We start from the raw sequence: 24,116 nt of genomic DNA, 5'->3' as shown, positions 1-24,116 counted from the left end.
TTGTCTGAGAAAGCTTGAGTCGAATTCTTTCGGCAGGAGCCGGCGTGTCGGTACTTTGGGGTGTCGAGCACCTCTCACCGCAACCCTCATCATTTATGGTTCCCTGACCGGGAAGCACTGCTAATCTCAAATTCTTCTCCAACCAAGACTAAAGGTATGTGAGCCTCCCCCTCTCCCAATCTCCCTTCTCGCTCTCCAAACATTTTGGATGTGCTTCTCGGGCCTGACCTCAGCAGGTCTCGGTGGGTCGGACAGCTTGGTCCAGTGGTCTCAGTGAGTCAGACAGCCAAGCTGTCGTGGTCAACCTGACGCTATCAGGTGGTTATCGGTCCAGTGGTCATGTCGGAGGCCATGAACCTAAGCATAGGTTCTGAGGCATGGAGGACATGGACGGATGCCCCATCTGGAAGCATGTGCCAGATCCTTTCAATTGTTTCGGCACTGGGAAGTTGGGAAAATTTCAGGTACCTTTTGTATATTTTGTTTTCTTGTTTTATTTTTTTTGTCTCCCGACAATTACTCCTAACTTCTCCTTTCCTACGGAGGAAGGGACTTCCAGCCCAAACGCCTGAAACGGGTCTAACCTTTTCAATTCCTGCAAGTTCACCCTTAGGTTGTCTTCTGCAAAACTGGGAAAAATCTAGCTGCTCTGCAGAACTTAAAAAGAAAAAGCTGGTATGGCTTTGCAATACTGTTTGGCGTCAGTACCACTTGGAAGGCCATGAAGTATGGCCTATTTTTGGGACTTTAAAACGTAATACTCTTTTGCAGTTAGAAACATACTGTCGCAAAGAAGGAAAGTGGATGGAACTTGCCTATGTGATGGCCTTCATGGAGCTCTCTTGGAACCCTGTCCTCAGGAAGGATTGTAAGATGCTTGTAGCTAAAGCTACCCCACAAAAGGGCAATGGGGGTGAACAGGACATTCTAGATGACCCCCTTCTGGTGTCCCCCTCTGTGGAGCCTTCCCCTGAGAAGGCCCCTGCTCAGACTCCAGTCTCCACGGCTCCTTCAGGGCTTTTTCCCCTGAGGGAAGTGCCTGTCTCCCCTACTGGGACGCGGAGAGTGCATGTTCCATTCTCCATTTCGGATCTCATTCAGGTCAAAGAGAGGCTAGGGAGATACTCGGAGGATCCCACCAAGTTTACTGAGGGTTTTAGGGACCTGTCCTTACAATTTGAGCTTTTTTGGGGTGATCTGCATATCCTCTTCTCTACCTGTTGTACCACTGAAGAGAAGAAGAGAATCTGGGAACATGCCCAAAAAATTGGGGTTAGCTTGGCCAGTGACAACCCAACAACATACCCCCCAGGAACAGCTGCTGTTCCCACTAGTGGCCCAGGGTGGGACTATCAAAAAGATGAAGATAGGGGGAAGAGAGACCATATGATAAATTGCCTGTTAAAAGGTCTAAAAACAGCATTCCAAAAGCAGATAAATTTTCTAAAACTTAGGGAGATAACTCAGGGAGAAAAGGAAAACCCTGCCCTATTCCAAGACCAGCTAGTAGAAGCTATTAGGAAGTATACAAATTTGGATCCTGACACTGTTGAAGGGGCAGCAATCCTTAGCATGTATTTCATTAATCAGTCTGCCCCAGATATTAGGAGGAAACTGCAGAAATTGGCAATGGGACCCCAAACACCTCAGGCCCAATTACTGGAGACAGCATTCGGAGTGTTCAATAATAGAGACTTAGGAAAAAGGAAAAAGAGAAAAAAGAGGAAAAAGCCAGAGACAGAGAACATGCCCAATTCTTGGTGGCTGCCATGGCCAGATTGCTGGAGGGTGCTTCTGGCAACTTTGGCAAAGGGGAAACCTGCTTTCGATGCAACAAGGAAGGCCACTGGTCCAAGGAGTGCCCCTCCGGGGTGTCCCCCAGGGCATCCCCCAGGGCGTCCCCCCGGAAGAAGCCCCCAGGACCGTGCCCAACATGTGACCAGGAGGGACATTGGAGGAAGGATTGTCCCCAAGGATGGAAAAGTGGTAGAGCCACCCCCCAGTACCCTGTTCTCCAGTCTCCACAAGCCTCGGAATGACGGGGAAGCCTGGGGCTTGGCAGTGCTCCCACTTTCTCCATCTCTCTTGCTGAGCCCTGGGCAGACATCGAGGTGGAAGGTAAGGTTACCTGATTTATGATTGATACGGGGGCAACGTTCTCTGTTCTAACTAATTACTCTGGTCCTACCCGCCCCTCAACCCATCGGGTCGTAGGCATTGAGGGAAAAACTAAGGAATGTCATGAGACATACCCTCTCCCCTGCTTATTTGAGGATCTGTTGTTTGAACACTCATTCCTTATTATCTCCTCTTGCCCTACCCCGTTGTTAGGTAGGGACCTGATGGTGAAATTGGGGAGCCAATTTTCTCTAGTTAAACCTCCCATCTCCCTTCTCCCCCTGCTTAGCAGGCCTCCCCACGTTCTTCCAGAAGTGTGGGAGATGGTCAAGCCAATTGTTTGGGATCAGGGAATTCCTGGGAAAACTACTCATGCCACCCCAGTCCTTATTCACCTTAGAGACCCTAATGTGTTTCCCAACCGCCATCCATATCCAATTAAGCCTGAGGCTTGGGAAGGACTACAACCACTAATTGAAAAATTCCTTAAGCATAAGATCCTAGTCCCTTGTCAATCTCCATGCAACACTCCAATTCTTCCAGTAAGGAAGCCAAATGGAGAATACCGAATGGTTCAAGATCTTAGGGCTGTAAATGAAGCTATTATTCCTATACATTCTATAACTCCCAATCCATATACTATACTTACTCAGATCCCTGGGGGTACCAAGTGGTTCTCTACCCTGGACCCCAAGGACGCCTTTTTCTGTATACCTCTGCACACAGATTCACAATTTATTTTTGCCTTTGAATGGATACTTCCTGGGGAATCAAGCCCATGTCAGCTAACATGGACAGTCTTGCCTCAAGGGTTTCGGGATAGCCCTCACTTATTTGGCCAGGCTCTGGGAAAGGATTTAAGGGACCTGAAATTAATTGATAGTAGCTTAATTCAATATGTGGATGATATTCTTATTTGTAGCCCCACCCGGGAGGCTTCCTTGGCTGCGGTCATAGAAACCTTAAATTTCCTGGGCGCTCGAGGCTATAGGGTCTCCTTGAACAAAGTCCAGATAGCATGCCAGTCTGTAAAGTATCTGGGCCATGAATTAACACCCACCTCTCGATCCTTAACCTCTGAGAGGAAGAAGGCAATCTTATCTATCCCCACTCCGGCCACTAAGAAACAACTCAGAACTTTTTTAGGCATGGCTGGATTCTGTAGACTCTGGATCCCTAATTTTGGTCTCATTGCTAAACCTCTTTATGATTCCACTCAAGGCCCTGACTCACTCCCTCTAGAGTGGGGCCCAGACCAAGCTAAAGCCTTTGAGACTCTGAAAGCTAAATTGACCACCACTCCAGCATTAGCTCTGCCCAACCTAGACAAACCTTTCACTTTCTATGTTGATGAAAGGAGAGGACAGGCCTTGGGAGTACTAACTCAGTCCCTAGGATTTGACCCCAGGCCTGTCGCTTATTTTTCAAAACGATTAGACTCTGTGGCTGCTGGATGGCCTGCATGTCTCAGGGCCGTAGCTGCTACAGCCATTCTAATTGAGGAAGCCTCTAAACTTACATTTGGTCAGCCCCTGGAAGTTCTGACTCCACATAGAGTTCAGAGCATCCTGGAAACAAAGAGCCACCAGTGGCTGACTAGCGGCAGGCTCACCAAGTATCAAGCCTTGCTCTTAGATACCGCTGACCTAATCCTTAGGGTGTGTCACACACTTAATCCAGCAACCCTCTTCCCAGACAACACACACTCAGATGCTCTGATACATGACTGTGAGGAGACCTTGGACTGTGTTCATGCTAGTAGACCTGACCTGAAAGATCTGCCCCTCCCAAACCCTGAAGCTAATTGGTACACAGATGGGTCTAGCTTTATTGAAAAAGGGGTTAGAAAGGCTGGGTATGCAGTGGTCAGCCTCCACCAAACCATAGAGGCAAAACCCCTGCCCCCTGGGACTTCTGCCCAGAAGGCAGAATTAATAGCACTCACCAGAGCCCTAGAGCTAGGGGAAAATAAAAGAGTAAATGTTTTTACTGACTCAAAATATGCTTTCCAGGTTCTACATGCACATGGAGCAATTTGGAAAGAGAGGGGATACCTGACAGCAAAAAATTCCCATATCAAACATGCCCAGGAGATTTCACATCTCCTCCAAGCTGTTCAAAAGCCATCAGAGATAGCTGTTATCTTTTGCAAAGGCCATCAGAAAGGGGAAACGGAACAGGCAGTGGGAAATCACCTGGCAGACACTGCAGCTAAGAATGCAGCCCATCAGTTAACCATGCTGGCTCCTCTACTCCCACAGCTCCCTGATTCCTTCACACCTTCTTACAGCGCCCAAGAACAGGCTCTTGCTAAAGAAAGGGGATACACTCTCTCTCCCTCTGGGTGGCTCCAGACACCTGCAGGCCAACTCCTTATCCCAGAGGAAATCCAGTGGAAGCTTATTTTCGGCCTACACCAGGCTACGCACCTGGGGAAAAATGCCCTCCAGTCCCTGATAAAACCCATTTTTATTGGCAGCAAGCTAGGAAAGACCATCCGACAAGTCTGTCGGGCTTGCCCAACCTGTGCCCAGGTAAATCCTGAAGGGGCAGTCAAACCTCCCCCTCTTCTAAAACCTGTTCAGGGGAGAGGTACCTACCCAGGCGAAGACTGGCAGATAGATTTTACACATATGCCCCCGTGTAGGGGTTTCAAATTTCTTTTAGTTTTTGTTGATACCTTTACTAACTGGGTAGAGGCCTTTCCTTGCAGAACTGAGAAGGCTCAGGAGGTATCAAAATTCCTATCAAAGGAAGTTATACCTCGTTTTGGCTTACCTGATTCCTTACAGAGTGACAATGGCCCAGCTTTTATTTCACAGATAACACAGGCTGTGGCAAAGACACTTAAAATCACTTATCACTTCCACTCAGCCTGGAATCCAAAATCCTCAGGTAAAGTAGAGAAGATGAATCATACCCTTAAACGGGTCCTTACTAAGCTGTGCATAGAAACTCAAGAAGATTGGATTAAGAATCTTCCAATTGGGCTTCTCAGAGTGCGTATCATGCCTCGGGAAAATATCAAGCTTAGTCCCTTCGAACTTCTCTATGGGAGGCCCTTTCTAACCTCTGACATCCTCGTAGACCCAGAACAGCATTTAATCACCCAATCTGCAACTCAGTTAGGGGCTGTCAGGAATGCTCTAACCGAATATGCCAATAAGTGTCTTCCGAGACCTGAGGACAATGAAAAAGAGTGTCCTGCTACAGTACAACCAGGAGATTGGGTTTATTTAAAATCATGGAAAACCCAAAAGGGAGAACAGCTAGATGTCTCCTGGAAGGGACCTTACCGAGTCATACTCACTACTCCCACAGCAGTAAAACTCAAAGGCCTCCCCAGCTGGACTCATAATTCTAGGATTAAACCAATGTCACCTCTTGCCTTTCCTCCAGAAACTCCAGAATATACTTGTGAGCCCTTGGAGGACCTCAAGCTACTGTTTCGAAAGACTCCAGCACCCTCCGGGGAAAGGGAGATAAAAGGAGACTCCAAGCCATCAACTTCCAGAAGACTGCCCAGCCCCTGTACCCCTTGAATGGAACCCATCCAGATAGGGACAGCTCTACGCCCCTTTGCCAGCAGGAAGCAATTTCAGAAGCTGAGACCTTCGTCCCTGACCCCAAAAGAATTTGGGTCCCATTTGTTTGAGGGGGGAATGATGAGGGCACAGTCTCTGGGAACCCCTTGAACCCTTGAACTCTCCTTGAATCTTCCCACTGGACCTGGCCTTGGCCTGAGGCTATAACCATTAAGCCCAAATGCCTACCTTGCCCAGTCCTCTATTGTCCAGCTGTTTCCCACCCTTAATCTTGTCTTCCCAACGACCTCCCACCCTTAATCCTGTTTCCCACCCTTAATCCTGATCAAAATATCTATACCCTAGCCCAGCCCTTGATGGGTTGTCATTTCCATATAGCCTTCAGCTATTTCCCCCGCCCGGGAGTCTGACCTCATCCCAGTCCCTTCGAGCTCCTCCTTAGACTCCTCCGTAAGTCCCTCCCTAGACCCCTCCTCTGGTCACCCCAGACCACCCCTCAATCCCTCCCACAACCTTTGTGTATATAATCTCCATCTTGCCTCCAGGAAGGCGGTCAGATCCAATCTAGCTCAGACTGATCTGGCCCTTTTTTCCTTACAGGCACTGCAGGGGGTGGGATCTCTCGGGGCAGGCCTATTTGGCTAACTCTTAATAAACTTTGTCTTTTCCCTTGTCTGAGAAAGCTTGAGTCGAATTCTTTCGGCAGGACCCGGCGTGTCGGTACTTTGGGGTGTCGAGCACCTCTCACCCCAACCCTCATCAATCACCCCCATCCCCTTTCCCTTCTATTTTCCTGTAGGGTAAGATAGATTTCTATACCCCATTGCCTGTGTATCTTATTTCCAAGTTGCATGTAAAAACAATTTTTAACATTCATTTTTAAAACTTTGAGTTTCAAATTCTGTCACTTCCTCCCTCCCCACCCACCTCTGGAGAAGGCAAACAATCAATATGCAATGTACATTATACATGTTTAGTCATGCAAAACAGTTCCATAATAGTTGTGTTGTGAAAGACTAACTGTATTTCCCTCCATCCTATCCCACTCCCTGTTTATTCTATTCTCTTCTTTGACCTTGTCCCTCCTCAAGAGTATTTGCTTCTGATTACTCCCTCCCCCATTCTGCCCTCCCTTCCATCATACCCCCTCCCTATCCCTTTCCCCCCTATTTTCCTGTAGAGTAAGATAGATTTCCATACCCAATTGAGTGTGTATGTTATTCCCTCCTTAAGCTAAATCCAATGAAAGTAAGGTTCACTCATTCCCTCTCACCTCCCCCCTCCACTGTAAAAGCTTTTTCTCGCCTCTTTCATGTGAGATAATTTACCCCATTCTACGTCTCCCTTTCTCCTTCTCCCAGTACATTCCTCTCTCATCCCTTAATTTTATTTTTTAGATATCATCCTACATATTCAACTCACCCTGTGCCCTCTGTCTATATATATTCCCTCCAAATACCCTAACACCGAGAAAGGTCTCATGAGGTACAAATATCATCTTTCCATGTAGGAATGTAAACAGTTCAACTTTAGCAAGTCCCTTTTGATTTCTCTTTTCCATTTACCTTTTTATGCTTCTTTTACTCTTGTATTTGAAAGTCAATTTTTCCCTTTAGCTCTGCCTTTTTTCTCAAGAATTCATTAAACTCCTGTACATCATTGAATGTCAATTCCCCTGCCCCACCACCATTGATTACACACAGTTTTGCTGGGTAGGTGATTCTTGGTTTTAATCCTAGCTCCTTTGACCTCTGGAATATTATATTCTAAGCCCTCTGATCCTTTAATGTAGAAGCTGCTGAATCTTGTGTTATCCTGATTGTGTTTCTACAGTACTTGAATTGTTTCTTTCTGGCTGCTTGCAGTATTTTCTCCTTGGCCTGGGAACTCTAGAATTTGATTATAATATTCCTGGAGTTTTCCTTTTGGGAACTCTTTCAAGAGGTGATTGGTGGATTCTTTCGATGTCTATTTTACCCCCTGGTTCTAGACTATCGGGGCCGTTTTGCTTTATAAATTCTTGAAAGATGATGTCTAGGCTCTTTTTTTGATCATGGTTTTCAGGTAGTCCAATAATTTTTAAATTATCTCTCCTGGACCTATTTTCCAGAGCAGTTGTTTTTCCAATGAGATATTTCACATTGTCTTCTATTTTTTCATTCTTTTGCTTTTGTTTTATAATTTCTTGATTTCTCATAGAGTCTTTAGCTTCCATTTGCTCCATTCTAATTTTTATGGAATTAGTTTCTTCAGTGAGCTTTTGGATCTCCTTTTCCATTTGGCCAGTTCTGCTTTTTAAGGCATTCTTCTCCTCATTGGCTTTTTGCACCTTTTTTGCCATTTGGTCTAGTCTATTTTTTAAGGTGTTATTTCTTTAGTATTTTTTTGGGTTTCCTTTAGCAAGCTGTTGACTCATTTTCCATGATTTTCTTGTATCACTCTCATTTCTCTTCCCAATTTTTCCTCTAATTCTCTTACTTGATTTTCAGAATCCTTTTTGAGTTCTTCCATGACCTGAGACCAATTAATATTTTTCTTGGAGGCTTTAGGTGTAGGAGCTTTGACTTTTTTTGTCTTCCAATGTATGTTTTGATCTTCCTTGCCACTAAAGTAAATTTCTATAGTCTGAGTTTTTTTCCATTGTTTGTTCATTTTGTTAAGGTAGGGCTCTGCTTCCAGTGTGGAGGGTGTACTGTCCCAAGCTTCAGGGGTTTTGTGCAGCTGTTTTCAGAGATACTTTTAGGGACCTGTAAGTTTTTGTTCTTCCAAGGTAGTATGCTCTAAAGAGAGGTGCTAACTCTTCTCCTGGCCTGTGTTCTGGTCTGTGAGTGACCACAAGCACTCTTTTCTGCCCTGGAACTGTGGGAGGGTTCCCTCTCCACTGCTGCTGCAAGCTCTGCTATGCTTGTGCTCCTCCTCACTCCAGGACTGCCACCCAGGACGTGGCTCCAAATATGGGCAAAGCAACAGAGTCCTGCCTCAGTGCCACAAAGACACCTCTGTAATGTCCTTTTGGCCAGTTGTTCGATTCCCTTACTGTCTGTGGACTGAGAGCTCGGGAAGCAGATGATGCCACTGTCGCCACTGCTATTGAGTCAGTCATTCCCAAGTCTTGCTCCTGGTTTGCTGGGGCTGGGGCTGTGTTGGGGCCATGGCTGGACTGTGCTCCTCTCTTACCCAGATCTGACAGAGCTTTCTTACTGACCTTCTAAGTTGTCTTTGGTGTTTATGGGTTGAGAGGTCTGGAAACCACCACAGCTGCCTGTGATTCAGGCCCCTGAGGCCTGCTCTGAGTTCACTGGGGCCCGGTCTGTGCTGGTATGGCTTGTGCCGGACTGTGTTCCTCTTCCAGCCTGGTGCAACAGACATTTCCTGTTGACCTCCCAGGTTGTCTTGGGCTGGAAATTTGTTTCACTCTGTCTTTTTGTGGGTTCTGCTGCTCTAGAATTTGTTTAGAGTCATTTGTTACGATATATTAGGAAGGCAGAATTTATGATTTCAAAGAGAATCTCATATGTGCCTAAAAGGTCCGGAACCGCAGGATATAAGGAATTCTCTAGGCAGAAGGCAGGAGAACTAAAGCATGTATTTACACTCCACAGTAACAATCCCACAAACCAGCGTCCCCATTTTGATATTTTCATCCAAAGCTTCCAGGCCCAATAAGTCCGCCTCACAAGAGTAACTAGGAGGCCACAGAGAAGCAAGATGGTATAAGGCAAAATCGTATACATGCTTCCCCTCTACGGTAAGAAGATTACCCACTAGCCTCTAGTCAGCTCTGCTACCGGCAGCTCAGCTTCGGCTGTAGGCATCTCTGGCTCCAACCGGAAAAGGAAAGGAGGATCTTCAAGCTGTCCTCTCCCCTCTTATAGAGTTGTTGACATCATCAAGCGCCGCCTGAACGACCAGGGCCAATTAGTTCTTGACTTGGCCCCTCCCCCAGCGTAGACCACGTTAACACACCTCCCCTCAGCCAGCGCCACGACTCATCACACAGGAAGCTCTGGTCCTGCCCCGGAAGAGCAAGCCCCAGCGTCCAGGGAAGCTCAACGAGGCAAGCTGAGTCATTCAAAGAAAACAAAGTCCATTCTGGCTACATACGAGTATTTGGAGGGGTTTGGGGGAGAGCTCAAATGAGTCTTTGTCTTTACTTCACCATCTTGGCTCTGCCCCCAGATATAGTCTTATAAACATCAAGAAAAGGGATATAAAGACTACCAAGACAACTGTATGCAGTACATTAAGGCAAAGTTTAGTTGAGTAGAGAAGGAGAAAGTGCTTATTATGTGCCCAAACTTTTGCTGATCACACATGGGGGCAAAGAATATGGTCCTGGACCTAAAGGATATTTTAAATTGTAGAGAAAATCAGTAAGAAACAGTAAAAGAGTAATATAAGGCTGGACAGGATTCAGGGCTGGGCTTCTGTGGTACTGACCGTAAATGCCATAGGATGCCAGAGAAAGGAGAAGTCAGTATAGCCTGGAGTCATCAGGGCCAGCTGGCTTTCATGGAGGAGGGTTAGGTTAGGTAAGATTTGGATTGAAGAATGATGGGGGATACATTCCAGGGTGTGTGTGTGTGTGTGTGTGTGTGTGTGTGTGTGTGTGAAGACATCAAAGAGACCAACATAAGTGATTTAGAGGTTGCTTAAGACAAAACCTACACAGTGGAGGTCTAGTCTATATGTACCCTTCTAGCAATAGGCAGCTGGCTTCTTACAAGCTAGCTCATGCCATCATTTGACAGCTCTGAACATCCTGTAATGAACTTCCCTTTCTCTTTGCTGTTCTAAGTCAAAATCTGCCCCCTTGGATCTTCCACCAGTTGACCTCAGTTCTTCCTGAGGGGCCATCTTCCAAATGCTAGCCCTGTGGATATTTGATAACAAGGATCATTTCTCCCAACCCCACCCCAAACTTGACTAGTTTAGGTTAGTTCTGTTCACTCAACTTCTTAATCACCACCCTCTGTACCCTCTCCAATTTGTCAGTACTCCTCACTGCAGTGCCCAGAATTGGACACAGTTTTCGAATTTAGTCTAATAGGGGTAAAAGATGGTGGGATGATCACCTCTCATTTTCTGGACACTATTTCTATCAATGAAGTATAAGATCTCATAGCCTTTTAGGCTCCCACATCATCCTTGTGAACCCAACTATCTCTCCTCACCCCAATTAGGTCTTTTTCTGCATTAAAAAAAAGCTGGCTTTCAGGTTTATTTTGGGAGAGAAGGTTGGGATATAGAGCTGGGGGTGGGTGGGGTGACAGGTGGAAGACTGACCATACTTTTAGCACATCTCCAAGGCAAGAGAGGGCTTCCCCAATAAAGTTAGAGCTGGTAGCAGCAGAAGAGGGAGGAACAACCTGGTGGATTCAGCAGCATCAAAGATCTCAGCTTCTGGAACTAGATCTAGGATCCAGCTTTTGTAGACATTGACATTGGTGTAGACTCCAGGCCTATTGGGACGAGCACAGCCCTCTCCCCAGCTTACAATGCCGGCTTGGAACCAGACTCCGTCGATACTGCAAACCAGTGGTCCTCCAGAATCACCCTGGAGAAGTGAAGGGAATGGTTAATCTGGACCATGGGAAAATCTGGGGAGGGAAGACTTCAGCAGAGGACCATGGGGCTTTTCGGGACTGCGCTGGAGTAGGTAATAGCACCTAGGGAGGGAGTACAAGGCACTGAGCGGCCATGGGAGGGATGCTGTGTTAAAGTTGCAGTAGAGCAGAAGATGTGGATGAGTGATTCCCAAGCAGGACAATAGAGAGATAGGTACATCTGGAATATTGCGGGTGGGAGAGGATGCCAGGAAAGGGTCCCAGTGAGCCATCTTACCAGGCAGGAATCCTTCTGGCCCTCAGGGAAGCCAGCACAAATCATATCAGACAGGATGATGGGCTCAGAGGCAGAGGCCTCTGATTCTTGGTGGTAGTAGTCATCACAGACTTCGGTGCTGATGAGGGGCACCTCCAATTCTTGTAGGGTAAAAGGTGGAAGGAGGTCTATGGAGATGAGAGAGGGAGAGAATGTTACAGAGAAGTGAAGAAGTAGCTGACTCTGAGATGGGAGTAGATAATAGCTAAGTAAAAGTAATGTTGTGCTCACACTTTTATAGACATGGGTTCAAATCCTGGCTGCCATTTAATACATGGGTGACCTTAGATAAATCACTTAATTTTGCTAAAACTTATTTTCCTCATTTATAAAATAAGAGAGTTAGACTAGATGATGTCTAAGGTTCCTTTTTAGCTCTAAATCCACATACAGTTCTGTGATTGATAGCTTTTCTTGCAATAGTCTTTTTTTTCCTGAGGTAGGTAGTGTAAGTTTTTATTCTTATTTTACAAATGAAGAAAGTGAGACTTATAACGGTGAAATGATTTAGCCATGGGCATACAGGGGAAGAGCAGGAAGTTGTGATTTTTAGCCCCTAGGCCAGGGCTCTTGCCACTATGCTGCACTAAGTAGTTAGGTACCTTTTATTTATCTGTTCTAGAAGCTTTCAGTCATCCATACAATTTCTGTAGGATTTCGAAGCAGAGTGCTGCGCTTGAAATCTGAAAGATTGTGGGTGTGACCCTAGGCGAGTCACTTAACATGTCAGCCAGAGTTTCCCCGTCTGTAAAATGTGGATGACAATAGCAAATGAGACAATATTTGTAAATATTAGCATTTAGCATAGTGACAGCACACAGTAGGTGCTTATTAAATGCTTATTTTTCTCCTCCCCACCTTCCTATTTTCTAGGTTTGTTTGAGGATGGCAAGAGATAATATATTTAAAGTGATTTGTAAACTTTAAAGTGCAATATAAATGCTAGTTATGATTGTTATTGTGCTAATTCTTGAATACAAATATATTTAAATTCTGGGAATCATGATAACATATTTCTATTTTCATCACAGTCACTTCTCTACAGTCTCAATTACCCTGGGACAAGGGATGTGTAGTGGGTAGAGTATTATTCTCATCCTCCTCCAACACTCTCCTTTTCCTAACTTTCCTATTTTAGTTGATGGTACTACCATCTTCTCTGTCATCCAGGTTCATCTATCTATCTATCTATCTATCTATCTATCTATCTATCTATCTATCCTGTCTGTCTGTCTGTCTGTCTCTCTGTCTATCCTATCTGTCTGTCTATCTATCTATCTATCTCATCTATCCTGTCTGTCTATCTATCTGTGTATCTATCCTGTCTGTCTGTCTGTCTGTGTCTATCCTGTCTGTCTGTCTCTCTATCTACCCTGTCTGTCTGTCTGTCTCTCTGTCTATACTATCTATCTATCTAATTTATTCTATCTATCTATCAATCAATCATCTTTGACTCCTCACTTCCCCTTCCCCCTCGAGTCGAGATCTGGAAGTCCTCTACGTAGAGATGGTAGTTGAACTCACAGGATTTGATGAGCTCACTAAGACAGTAGTGAGTCAGTCAATAAGTGTCTACTATGTGTCAGGCACTGTGCTAAGCCCTAGGGATACAGAAAGAGGCAAAGGACAATCCCCACCTTCCAACAGTCTACTGGGAGGAGTAGAGAAGGGGGCCCAGGACAGAGGCTTGGATGACGCCCATGCATAAGGGTCTGCATATAGAGTATTCTGCAAGGGAGCCTGGGAAGGATTAGCAGGTAAAAAAAGAACCAGGAGAGAACAATGTCATATAAACCCATGGAAGAGAGAGCATCCTGAAAGAGGAGGTGGTAACGATGTCCAGAAGGATGAAAAATGGAAAAAGGCCATTGGATTTAGGAAACATTTCAATCAAGTAGTTTCCGAGTGGGCTCCAAAGCTGGATTGTAAAGGATGGAGGTAAGAAAGTGGAGACTGGGAATATTGGTAGCTTATTCTAGGAACCTGACTGAAAGAGAGGAGAAAGATAGCTGAAGGGGGTGGTAGGGTCAAAGGAAGGCTTTTTAAGGGTAGGGGAGGATCTGGGTGTGTTTGTAGGCCGCAGAGAAGGAACCAGTGCATAAAGAGAGGTTGCCATTTAGGGAAACAGAGAGAGAATGGTTGAAGGTAGAAAGCTCTCAGAGATGGTGGGATGGATTAAGCACTCAGGTAGAAGAGAAGGGGAGGGGAGGGCCCCCTCACCCTCCATCCCTGCAGCATGGTGCGCTAGATGGGCCATCGCTGCTCCGTGCTTCTAGGCCTAGCTTTGCCACTAGCCAGCCTGTGATTTTGGATAAGTTCCTTTCCCACCCTTTTTCTTCCCTTTATTTCCTCACTTGCAAAGTGAGGAAGTTAGACCAGATGAGCACTAAGGTTTCTTTCACTTTTGACATGCTGTGGTTTTAAGTGCTTTGGCTATAAAGAACTTCTTTTTTAAATTCCTGTTGTACTCTAGGATGCACTTAGAGTAAATAGAAATAATTTTAACACGGCTTTGTAGAACCCTAAGACTTAAGAGTTCAAAGGGACCTTTTAAGCCAGAGATGTCAAACTCATTGTCGCAGGCTGCAAACAGCTGAACCAGATTAAAATGTAATTGGGAAATGTTTCGCAAAATAGATGTTGCAACATTGATACTGTTAATTTGAAGTTTTCTAGGTGAATGTGCAGCCTGCGGGGGTTTGTTTTCTTTTGAGTGTGACACCTAGACCAGGTAATCCAATTGAAGTCAGGGAGTGAGGAAGGCTTCGCACAGATGGGCCCATGTGCGAATGACCATTGGAAGCAGCGTTAGCCGGCTTCTGATGACACTGTGAACTTTCGGTAGGGGAGTGCATTCTCTTTTTGAGATGAGAGGAGTGCTGTGTTTGCACTTTCTCACTGTTTCTCTGGAGAGGCAGTGCAGCATGGTGAGAAGTCAAAAGTTTTGGGCTGTGGTTCTGACTCTGACATTTATTAGTTATAAGACCCTGGATAAGTCACCAAACCTCGCTCTCCTCATCTGTATGCATAGTAACTTTTGGATGATTTACCTCATGGACTTGTTCGGAGCAAAGTCCTCTGTGACCCTATGAGGCTATAAAAAAGTGAACTTTTAGTGGTGTGTAACACACCCTCTGTGAATCAACTCTGAAAAATGAACTTGAGATCTGAAGGGGATGGGGACCATGAAAAGAAGTAAAAGGACTGGAATTAAGCCCCAGAAGCAGTGTCCACAGCGGGAGAATCGGGGAGAGTGAATGAGGGACTGAACACAGCAGAGCCAAGCAGGGAAGTCAGGAGGCAGAGGCCGAGTGCTTCAAGCTCCAACAACCATTAAAGATTTTGAAAGCAGGGAAAGGTGGGGCAGCCGGGTGGCACAGTGGATAGAGTGCCAAAAGACCCAGGTTCAAATCCAACCACACTAGCTGTGTGACCCTGGGTAAGTCACTTAACCTCATTTCCTCACCAAAAACAAAAAAGTATAGTGGAAGGTGACTTCTGGGTCTTAAGGACAAAAGTCTCCTGGATCAGTTTTAAGAAGGAGCTGGATTCCTGGGAAGCTGCCTAAGGTCCAGGGCTCTATCTTTCACTTGGATAGATAACCGCAGTGCTACCTGAAAGACCACGAGCCTGGGAAAGTAGAAAGATTATTTTTACAGAGACCCATCTCCCCCGGCCCACTCTTACATTGGTTTTCCCCAGTCTGTCCCCAGCCAGTCACCCAGCACAGAGTCCCTTCCACTAGTCGGTCTGCAGTGTCTGGGAGGCAGATGGGGAGCATGAGGTCGTTGAAGTTGACCGATGAGTCCATTTGAACCAAAGCAATGTCTCCAAGTCCAAATTCGTTTTGGTAGTTGGGGTGTCGTTGGACCTGGACCACACCTTGAATCTGTGCATTGGCATCATCACTTCCTAGGTACGAGTAGAGTGAGCCCAGTAATACCGAATAATCTGAGGGAGCCAGGGACCTAGGGGGTGAAAAGAGAAAGAAAGGATAGTTTTGGAGGCTTGAGAGTGTGTGTGCACATGCATGTGTGTGCGTGCGTGCACGTGTGTGTGCATTTGCATATGCGTGTGTGCATGTACGTGTGCATGTGTGCGTGTGCGTGTGTGTGTGTGTGTGTGTGTCTTTGTGTGTCTGTGTGTGTGTGTGTTGGAGTTGGTGGGGGGAAGCATCACAGGGAAACCTAATCTTGGAAACATTTTTAAAGCTTAGGCCATACGTGAATTCCTCAGGGCTGGGCTGAGGGCATGGTCAGTGTGGATTAAATGTCTTGGGCAGGAAACATGAAACAGTAGAACTTTGGGGCCTGGAAGCCTAATTTCTCCAGAGAACAATTCATCTAGCAGCAGGGACGCGGTGAAGACAAGTAACTGACAGAATCAGTGACTCTGACGGGCGAAAGGCTTTGTCTGAGTGTTAGCTACTGTGACTGCTGTTTATGTAGCACTAACCACTTTACCTATATCGTCTCATTTGGTCCTCTCAACAACTCTGCGAAGGAAGCGCTATCATTAGCTCCACTTTACAGGTGAGGAAACTGAGGCAGGCAGGGGCTAAGTGACTTACCCAAGGTCACACTGAGGCCACATTGGAATTTGGGTCTTTCTGACTTAAAGTCCAATGCTCTGTCCATCACATCATTTCACACATGCTTCTTACCTTCCAGTAGCTGCATTCCACATGAGTTTTCCCTTCCCCCTATATCCCTGCCCTACAATCCTCCCTGTTCCCCCCAACACCTGGTGCAAAGACTCCTAGTTAGTGCTCTGAATGGATGACGGCTAAGGTCCCTTCCAGCTTGGAGATCTCGAGATCTAATGACCAAGCTCAGTAATATAAGGTCAGTCTGTTTTTTAAAAAATTATTATTATTTTTTATCGAAAACTGAACTTTACTTAAAATAAAAACTGCATGACTCTGGGATCTCACTTTTCTTATAGAGAGAATAATTTTTTTTTTGGAGGGAAGGAGGCAATTGGGGTTAAGTGACTTGCCCAAGGTCACACAGCTAGTAAGTGCCAACTGTGTAAGGCCAGATTTGATCTCAGGTCCTCCTGACTCCAGGGCTGGTGCTCTATTCATTGGGCCGCCTAGCTGCCCCCAAGAATAAAATTTTAGTGCTAGCATAATAATAACTGGAATTCCCACATGTTGTAAAGTTTGTGGATGTTCTACATAGGTATTTACATTGAAATACTTATATACCCTCGCAACAACTTTGTGAGACAGGCGCCATAGTTGCTTCTGCTCTATGGGTGAGGAAACTGAAGGTCAGCTTGTTTTCTGGCCAGACACAGTAAGTAGTTTTGGTCCTGGGGCAGACTGCTCCGAGGTAATCTTTTGTGTTCATAGTTCACAGTTATTAAAGTTCCTGTTCTTGTTCATAAAGCTTGTAAAGTGCTTTGCAAAGCTTCAAGAACTAGCCGCGTTATGACCACTGCTCCTGCACGTTACTGGGCACTTTTCCGTCGGCATGGCCGCGGCACTTTAGTAAAGGTTACACAGCGCGTCTGTCACAGCAGCTCTCCCAAGAAGGCAATGGAAGTATTTTTGAATCTCTGTTTTCGCACATAAGGAAACTGAAATGCTGGGAAGTTAGACGACTTCAGAATAAGGGACCTCATAAGCGCCAGAGCTGGGAGGTCTCTCTGACGTCAAGTCAGACAATCAATAAACATTTAACAAGTGACGACTGCGCGTCAGTTACTGGACCAAGAGCTGGGAATACAAAGAATGGCCAAATACAGTCCTTCCTCTCAAGAAGTTCAAAGCCTGCTGAGGGAGACAACGTGGAATCATTTGTCAGAGGAAATATACCTGAGACAATTTGGAGATTACCAACAGAAGGAAGGCAGTAGCATTGAGGAGGATCCTCTATAGCCATAAATCCTGAAGAAAGCCACGAAGAGACAGCCTAAAGAGCGGCTGTGATATGGAGATGGTCGGTAAGAATAGGAGAAAAAACGCAAATAGTAGATAAGGTGAGGAGGGAACCATTCCTCCCCCAGAAACAACAGCAACATGGAAACAAGGAATGAAATTGCCATGAGAGACGCATGATTGTATAGCTTAGTCAGGTAAAAAAAGGTCCACAGATTGTTTGTGTCCTCTGGCTTTCTTGAGCCAGGGGAGCACACATTTGAGTTAAGCCAGGGGAGCCTGTTGCTAGAATTGAACACTCGGCCTTCCTCCAGGAACTCTCTGCCTGGCTGATCTCTATTTCTGGAAATGCTCCCTCTATCTTTCTCTCTGCCTTTCAGAGTCCTTCACTTCTGTCAAAGCTCAGTCAAGGCTGGAGCCAGCTCTGACCGGCTTGTGAGAATCAGCAACTGCTACCAGTTGGGTTTGATTTATTTTTAAGTTGATTGTCTAGACTTGAGAAAGTGTTAATGTTGCAGAATAAACTTAAAAGTACTTATATACTTTCTCACTTTCTTTCCCCCACCCTCCCCCCTCAGCCAGTTAAACATTTGCCAGCCACCCTTTGATTGCTCTGTAGAAACTACTTGAGTTCAGCAGGGCCGAAGTAAAAGACTCAGGGAATGAAGTCATCACCAGATTGGAGTTGTGGTGAGTGTTTTCAGGTCAGGCAATCAATAAGCGCTTATTAAGCTCCTACTGTATTCCACAATGGGGTCATGAAGAGTCCGACATGACTAATGACCAATATTCTGTGCACCCCGCTAAGCACTGAGAGTACCAAGAATTAGGCAGAAGGCAGTCCCTGTTCCGGAGGAGCTCACCGTGTAATAGGGGGAGAGAATATGCAAACAACTGTGTCCAAATAAGCCATATGCAGAGTACATTGGGGATAACCAACAGGGAAAGCACCAGCATAAAGGGAGATTGGGAAAGTCTTCCTGTAGATTTGAGATTTTAGCTGGGACTTGAAGGAAACCAGGGAGGCCAGGAGAGAAAGCATTCCAGCATGGGCGATAGTCAGGGAAAATGCCCTGAGTTATTATATTATATCTCATTATAAATAACAATTTTAAAAAGAAAAAAAGAAAATGCCCTGGGTGAAGAGATGGAATGCTTTGAACAAGAAATAGCACAGAGGCCTATGTTACTAGATTGAAGGGTATAGGGCATGTGAGTGGGGGTGGCGTGAGATGTAAGAATACTGGAAAGGAGGGGGAAGGTTCTAAAGGACTTTGACTACCAAACAGAGAATTTTATATCTAGTCTTGGAGGTCCTAGGGAGCTATTAGAGTTTACTGAGTACAGGAGTCAGGCTAGTGCTTTAGACAGATTAATTTGACAACCGAGTGAAGGATGGCCTGGAGTGGGGAGAGGGGAGAGACATGACAGGGAGATAGACCAGCAGGCTCTTACAATAGTTCAGCCATGAGGTGAGAGTACCTGCATCAGGGTAGTGGCAGTGTCAGAAGAGAGAAGGGGGTGTATATAAGGCATGTTAAGAAGATCAAATCGGAAAGATTTGGCAACTGACTGAATATGGGGGAGAATAGAGAGGAGTCAAAGGTGGCATCTATGTTGTAAGCCTGGATGCCTGGGAAGATGATGATGTTCTTGATAGTAATAAGAATATTTGGAAGGGAGGAGATTTTGGGTAAAGATAATGAGCACAGTTTTGGACATGTTGATTTTAAGATGTCTATAAGACATTCAGTTTGAGATGTCTAGTGAGTAGTTGGAGAAGAAACTGGGGGTCAGTAGAGAGATTAATGTTGAAAAAGTAGATTTGAGAATAGTTGGTGTAGATATGATGATTGAATCAGTGGGAACTGATGAGATCACCAAGTAAACCAGGAAGGAGGGAAAAGCAAAGAGGGTCCAGGACAGAGCCCTGTGAGACTTCCACAGATGTGGGCATGACTGAATGAAGCCCCAAAGAAGGAGACTGAGGAGCAGTCAGATTGTAGGAGAATCAGGAAAGAGCAGACCCACCAAAATCTACAGAGAAGATGGTACCGAGGAGAAGATGGCGATTGACCGTGTCAAAGGCTGCAGAGAGGTCAAGAAGGATGAGGATTGAGGAAAGACCATTAGATTTGACAATTAAGAGATTGTTAGTAACTTAGGAGAGAGCACTTTTGGTTGAATGATGAGGCAGGAAGCCAGACAATAGAGAACTGAGAAGAGTGTGAGAGGAAAGAAAAAGGAGGCATCTACTGTGTAGGCAATTTTCTTAAGGAGTTTAGCCAGACAAAGGAGGAGGGATGTGGGATGATAGATAAGAGGAATGAATGTATAGATCAAGTGAAGATTTTTTAAGGGTGGGACATGTTTATAGACATGGAGGGAAGCAGCCAGGGAGAAGAAAAGTGAGAGGGTGGGTATGATAGAGGGGGCAGTCTGCTGGAGAAGACAGGATGGAATGGAAGTCACTTGTGCTCTTAGAGGGGGTTGCCTTGGCAAGGAGTAGGGCCACTCCATGTGAGACAGGGATGAAGGAGGAGATAGTGGCAGAAGGCATCTAGGTGATGGATGTGAGGTGAGGAAAAGAGGGAGGTCTTGGCAGGTGGCCTCAATATTTTTCAGTAAAATTTGAGGTAGGTTTCTCAGCTGGGATGATAGGAGGAGAGAGAGCCATGGGAGATTCAAGGAGGACTTCTTGGCAGAACAAGTGTCTTTTCATTTGGACCCTCCTCCTTAAGACCCATACTCTGTCATAAAGGTATAGCCGTGCAATTTAAGCCACACTGTAAAGAGGGCTGCTCCCTGGCACATCCATCCATAGGCTTATGGTCATGTCGAGCCTGTCCTGCTTATATAGAAGTGGATCTCAGTCTCTTAAACCCAGGATAATCCTCACTCTGGAGATGGGGAGAAGTAGCTACCGTCTTCTTCATCTTAGCTCTCAGTACCCACCGTAGGGTACCCTGTCCACCTCCAGCCCAGCATGGATACTCACGTATCGATACAGTGGGCAGCTGTTAGCACCCAATCTGGAGAAATGAGTGAGCCACCACATATGTGTTCTCCATTCTCCTGAAGACTGACTTGCCAAGGCCACTGCCCCAGCTGGGCATCCTGTCCTGAGACAATTCGGCTTCTGCCTTGGGAGGGGCGTCCACACACTGCCGGAAGAGAGTAGGCAGGACTGGTTGGCTTCAGCTCTTCCTCTTCTTTGAGCACCCAGGTAGCCTGCCCATCAGTCCCCGGATTTTGACATCTCACCTCCTGTTCCATTTTCAGAACCAAGGTCTCCAGCTCTTTTCCCCCAACCCTGGTTTAATCTCCTCCTCCTCTCCCCCCACCTCCCACTCAGGTAAGTGTCCTACCTGGTGAGTTAGCACGAAGAAAAGAGGTGACTTTGCTCCCTGTGAGGGGCTTGCTCAGAAGCCCCAGCAAGAGGGGCACCAGCAGAAGAGCTTGACTGGACGCACCCATCATCCCTTCTTTGGTGTTAATACTTCCTTATGTTAGGTTGGGTGCTAGGCTCCCAGGGACAGCAGACACCTATTGATTGCTCCACCTCTACTGAGTCAGGGTGGGGTTAAATAGAGGGCAGATTCTTTTCGTTTTCTCACTCTCATAAAATCATAAAACCTAAGGCAGAGACCCAAAGGTGCTCGATGCTTGTTGAGGGAAGAAAGGAAGAAAAACAGATATCTAACTTAAATTTTTCCAATAATTAAAAGAAATGTATTCTATTTAGCAACCACCAATAAAAATATTTAAATATACGAAGGTAACTGGGTTTTGGGTCAATATTCCTTCTCCTGCAGTATGTGTGGGCTATGTGTGGTCATCACCCTTCTCTATATTTGCTACTAGCTTATTTTTCCTTATTCACTCTCATCCCAGGTTCTAAGCTGTCAAAGAGTCATGTTCTGATATTTCCTCATTAATGCTAAAATTGTACCATCTCTTATTAACTAATCAATTGGCTTTGAGCCCTTACCCCAGTTTATTCCACATAACTTATTTATTTATTTGAGCTGTCACTTTTATGAAATATTTATTTAACAGGTCAACCTCCCCTCCCCCAACCCCCCAAACTGGAGTTTCTTCTTGATTCCATACTGTGTGTATGCAATGAAAAATACAGCTGCTAACAAAAATGAACATGGCAAACTATTTCAAGAGACTATGGCTAACAGCAGCTTTAGCTTTTTTTTCTTTCTAAAGGCACTATGTGTGTGTGTGTGTGTGTGTGTGTGTGTGTGTGTGTATGTGTGTACACTCTACAGATCACAGCAATGGTTTAGACACATTAAGTTCAAGTGAAATCTGACAACAGGCGCGCTCAGAAAACACAAAGTTGAGCTGCTTCTGGGGCTCTCATTGCCCCATCTTATGGTCACTGGTCACCTCCAGTGCTCACGTAGCTGACTTTGTCCTTAGTGTTCCATTTGGCACAGTAAGTGGCAGTTTCTCCACCCCCTCTGATAGTGACTCAACCCCTCTTGGTGGCTTCCACCATATTGTTCATTAGCTCTTTGGTTCCCTGAGCAAAGGCTTCCCACTCAAGTACTCCAATGGGTCTGTTCCATGAAATATGTTTGGCCTCGGCCACAGCTTCCACATACTTCTTTGCTGCTTTTGGGGCCACGGTCCAAACCCATCCCTCTAGCAGGGATGCCAGAGGCCAATGTGGCTTGGCCAGTCTTGGCATTCCTATCAAACCTGTCCACTGTGATGAAGTCTACAGACAAAGTGATCTTGACACCATTCTCCTCAGCCTTGGACATCAGGTCTGAGAATCTTGGCCTCCTCTTTATCAAAAAGAGAAGTTCCCATGTCCGTGTTGTTGAGCACCTTGAGGAAGGTGAAACCCATCCCACCACCAATGATCATCTCATTGACTTTATCTAGCACATTGTTGATCAACTGGATTTTGTTGGCAACTTTAGCTCCTCCCAAGATGGCCAGGAAGGGCCTCTCTGGGATTTCTGGGGCCTTGGCAAAATAAGTCAGTTCTTTTTTCATGAGGAAACCACATGCCGCCTGGGTCAGACTCACCCCCACCATGGGACTGTGGGCATGGTGAACTGTACCAAAAGCATCATTGACATAGACATCCCCCAGCTTGCAGAGGGATGCCTGGAAGGTTTCTACTTTGTCTGGCTCAGCTTTGATTTTGTACCCAGAAACATCTTTACCTTTTCCTTCTTCTTGTACATGGAAGTGAAGATTCTCCAGCAAAATAATAGAACCATTGGGTGGGTTAGCACAGGCTTTCTGCATTTCTGGACCCACACAATCCTTCAGGAACAGAACATCTTTGCCCAGCAAGGATTTGAGCTCTCCAGCCACAGGCTCCAAGGACTAGTTATCAGGCTCAGGGATACCATCAGGTTGGCTTAAGTGGCTCCCAGAACAGTGGACTTGGCTCCATTATCCAAGCAGTAACGGACACTAGGAAGAGCAGCCTTGATTCTCCGATTGTTGGTTATCTGTTTGTTCTTCATGGGAACATTAAAATCCACCCTCATGATGACTCTTTCCCCTTCAGGTCCACCTCGTCCAAGGTCAGTTGTCTGGAAAGAGACATGTTGGTGGTGAGGAGATCACCGGGAGGCTGTGGCTGTGACTGCGGCTGCCTGAGCCAGGGGCTGCTCTGCCACAATGTAACAGGAGGGCCGAGTTTATAATCTCAAAGAGGATCATAAACATGTCTGAAAGGTTCGGAACCGCCGGATATAAGAAACTCTCAAAGTAGAAGGCAGAAGAATCAAAACATTTATTTAGGCTCCACAGTAACCAACCCATGAACCAGAAGCCCCATTTTGATATGTTGATCAAAATCTTCCAGGCCCAATAAGTACGCCTTGCAAGAGTAACCAGGAGGCTACAGAGAAGCATGATTGCGTAAAGCAAAATCATGCTTCCCCCTCGATGGTAATAAGATTACCCACTGGCCTGAAGTCTTTGTTCAGCTTCCTCCCGTAGATCAGCTCTGCTACTGGCAGCTCCTGCCTCAGCTGTGTCTGTGTCTGTAACTGAAGCTGCAACTGAAACTGACGATGTAACGGTCGCTGTAACTGGCGATGTAACTGTCGCTGGCTCCAACCGAAAAAGGAAAGAGAATCTTCAAGCTGTCCTCTCCCCTCTTATAGGGTTTTTGACATCATCAAGCTCCGCCCGAATGACCAGGGCCGATTGGTTCCTGAGTTGGCCCCTCCCCCTAGCATAGACATTAACACCTCCCCTCAGCCAGCCCCATGACTCATCACACAGGAAGTTGTCTGCTTCCCGGCATGCTCCCCGGGCCTCCTGCCCCGGAAGAGCAAGCCACAGTGTCCAGAGGCTCAATGAGGTAAGCTGAGTCATTCAAAGAAAACAAAGGCCATTCTGGTTACACTAGTCATTAAAAGAAAACAAAGGCCATTCTGGTTACACTCCACCCCTTGTTATAGGATACATAATCTAATCAGCCATGTATCCTAGAACATACATTGTGATCCAATTACAAAGGAAACTAAAACATATCATTCATTATAAAGCAAAACATATCATTCAGTGACATTCCCAAACATTGGTTAACGATTCAAATGCGATCCACCCCTAGATCCCAGCAAAATAATCTCTTCAATCAATAATATCATAACAATAAAACAACACAGCAAGGATAACACAAAATAAGTAAACAGAAC

General features: G+C 45.8%; 1 protein-coding gene and 1 pseudogene across 1 annotated transcript; both read right to left on the bottom strand.

The window, feature by feature from the left end:
* Positions 1 to 10,956: 10,956 nt before the first annotated feature.
* LOC118831098 (serine protease 27-like) lies at positions 10,957 to 20,907 on the bottom strand. The gene is made up of 5 exons (XM_036738254.1): positions 20,799 to 20,907; positions 20,429 to 20,594; positions 15,234 to 15,514; positions 11,508 to 11,674; positions 10,957 to 11,220 (listed from the first exon to the last, which is right to left on the bottom strand). The coding sequence occupies exons 1-5, from the start codon at positions 20,905 to 20,907 to the stop codon at positions 10,957 to 10,959; spliced, it is 987 nt and encodes a 328-aa protein (XP_036594149.1).
* Positions 20,908 to 21,820: 913 nt separating this feature from the next.
* Positions 21,821 to 23,014, bottom strand: LOC118831097 (annotated as a pseudogene).
* Between the last annotated feature and the right edge of the window lie 1,102 nt (positions 23,015 to 24,116).

The sequence above is a fragment of the Trichosurus vulpecula genome, chromosome 9, assembly GCF_011100635.1.
Source record: "Trichosurus vulpecula isolate mTriVul1 chromosome 9, mTriVul1.pri, whole genome shotgun sequence".
NCBI classification, from domain to species: Eukaryota; Metazoa; Chordata; class Mammalia; order Diprotodontia; family Phalangeridae; genus Trichosurus; species Trichosurus vulpecula.
This window is presented reverse-complemented; position numbering and strand designations above follow the sequence as displayed.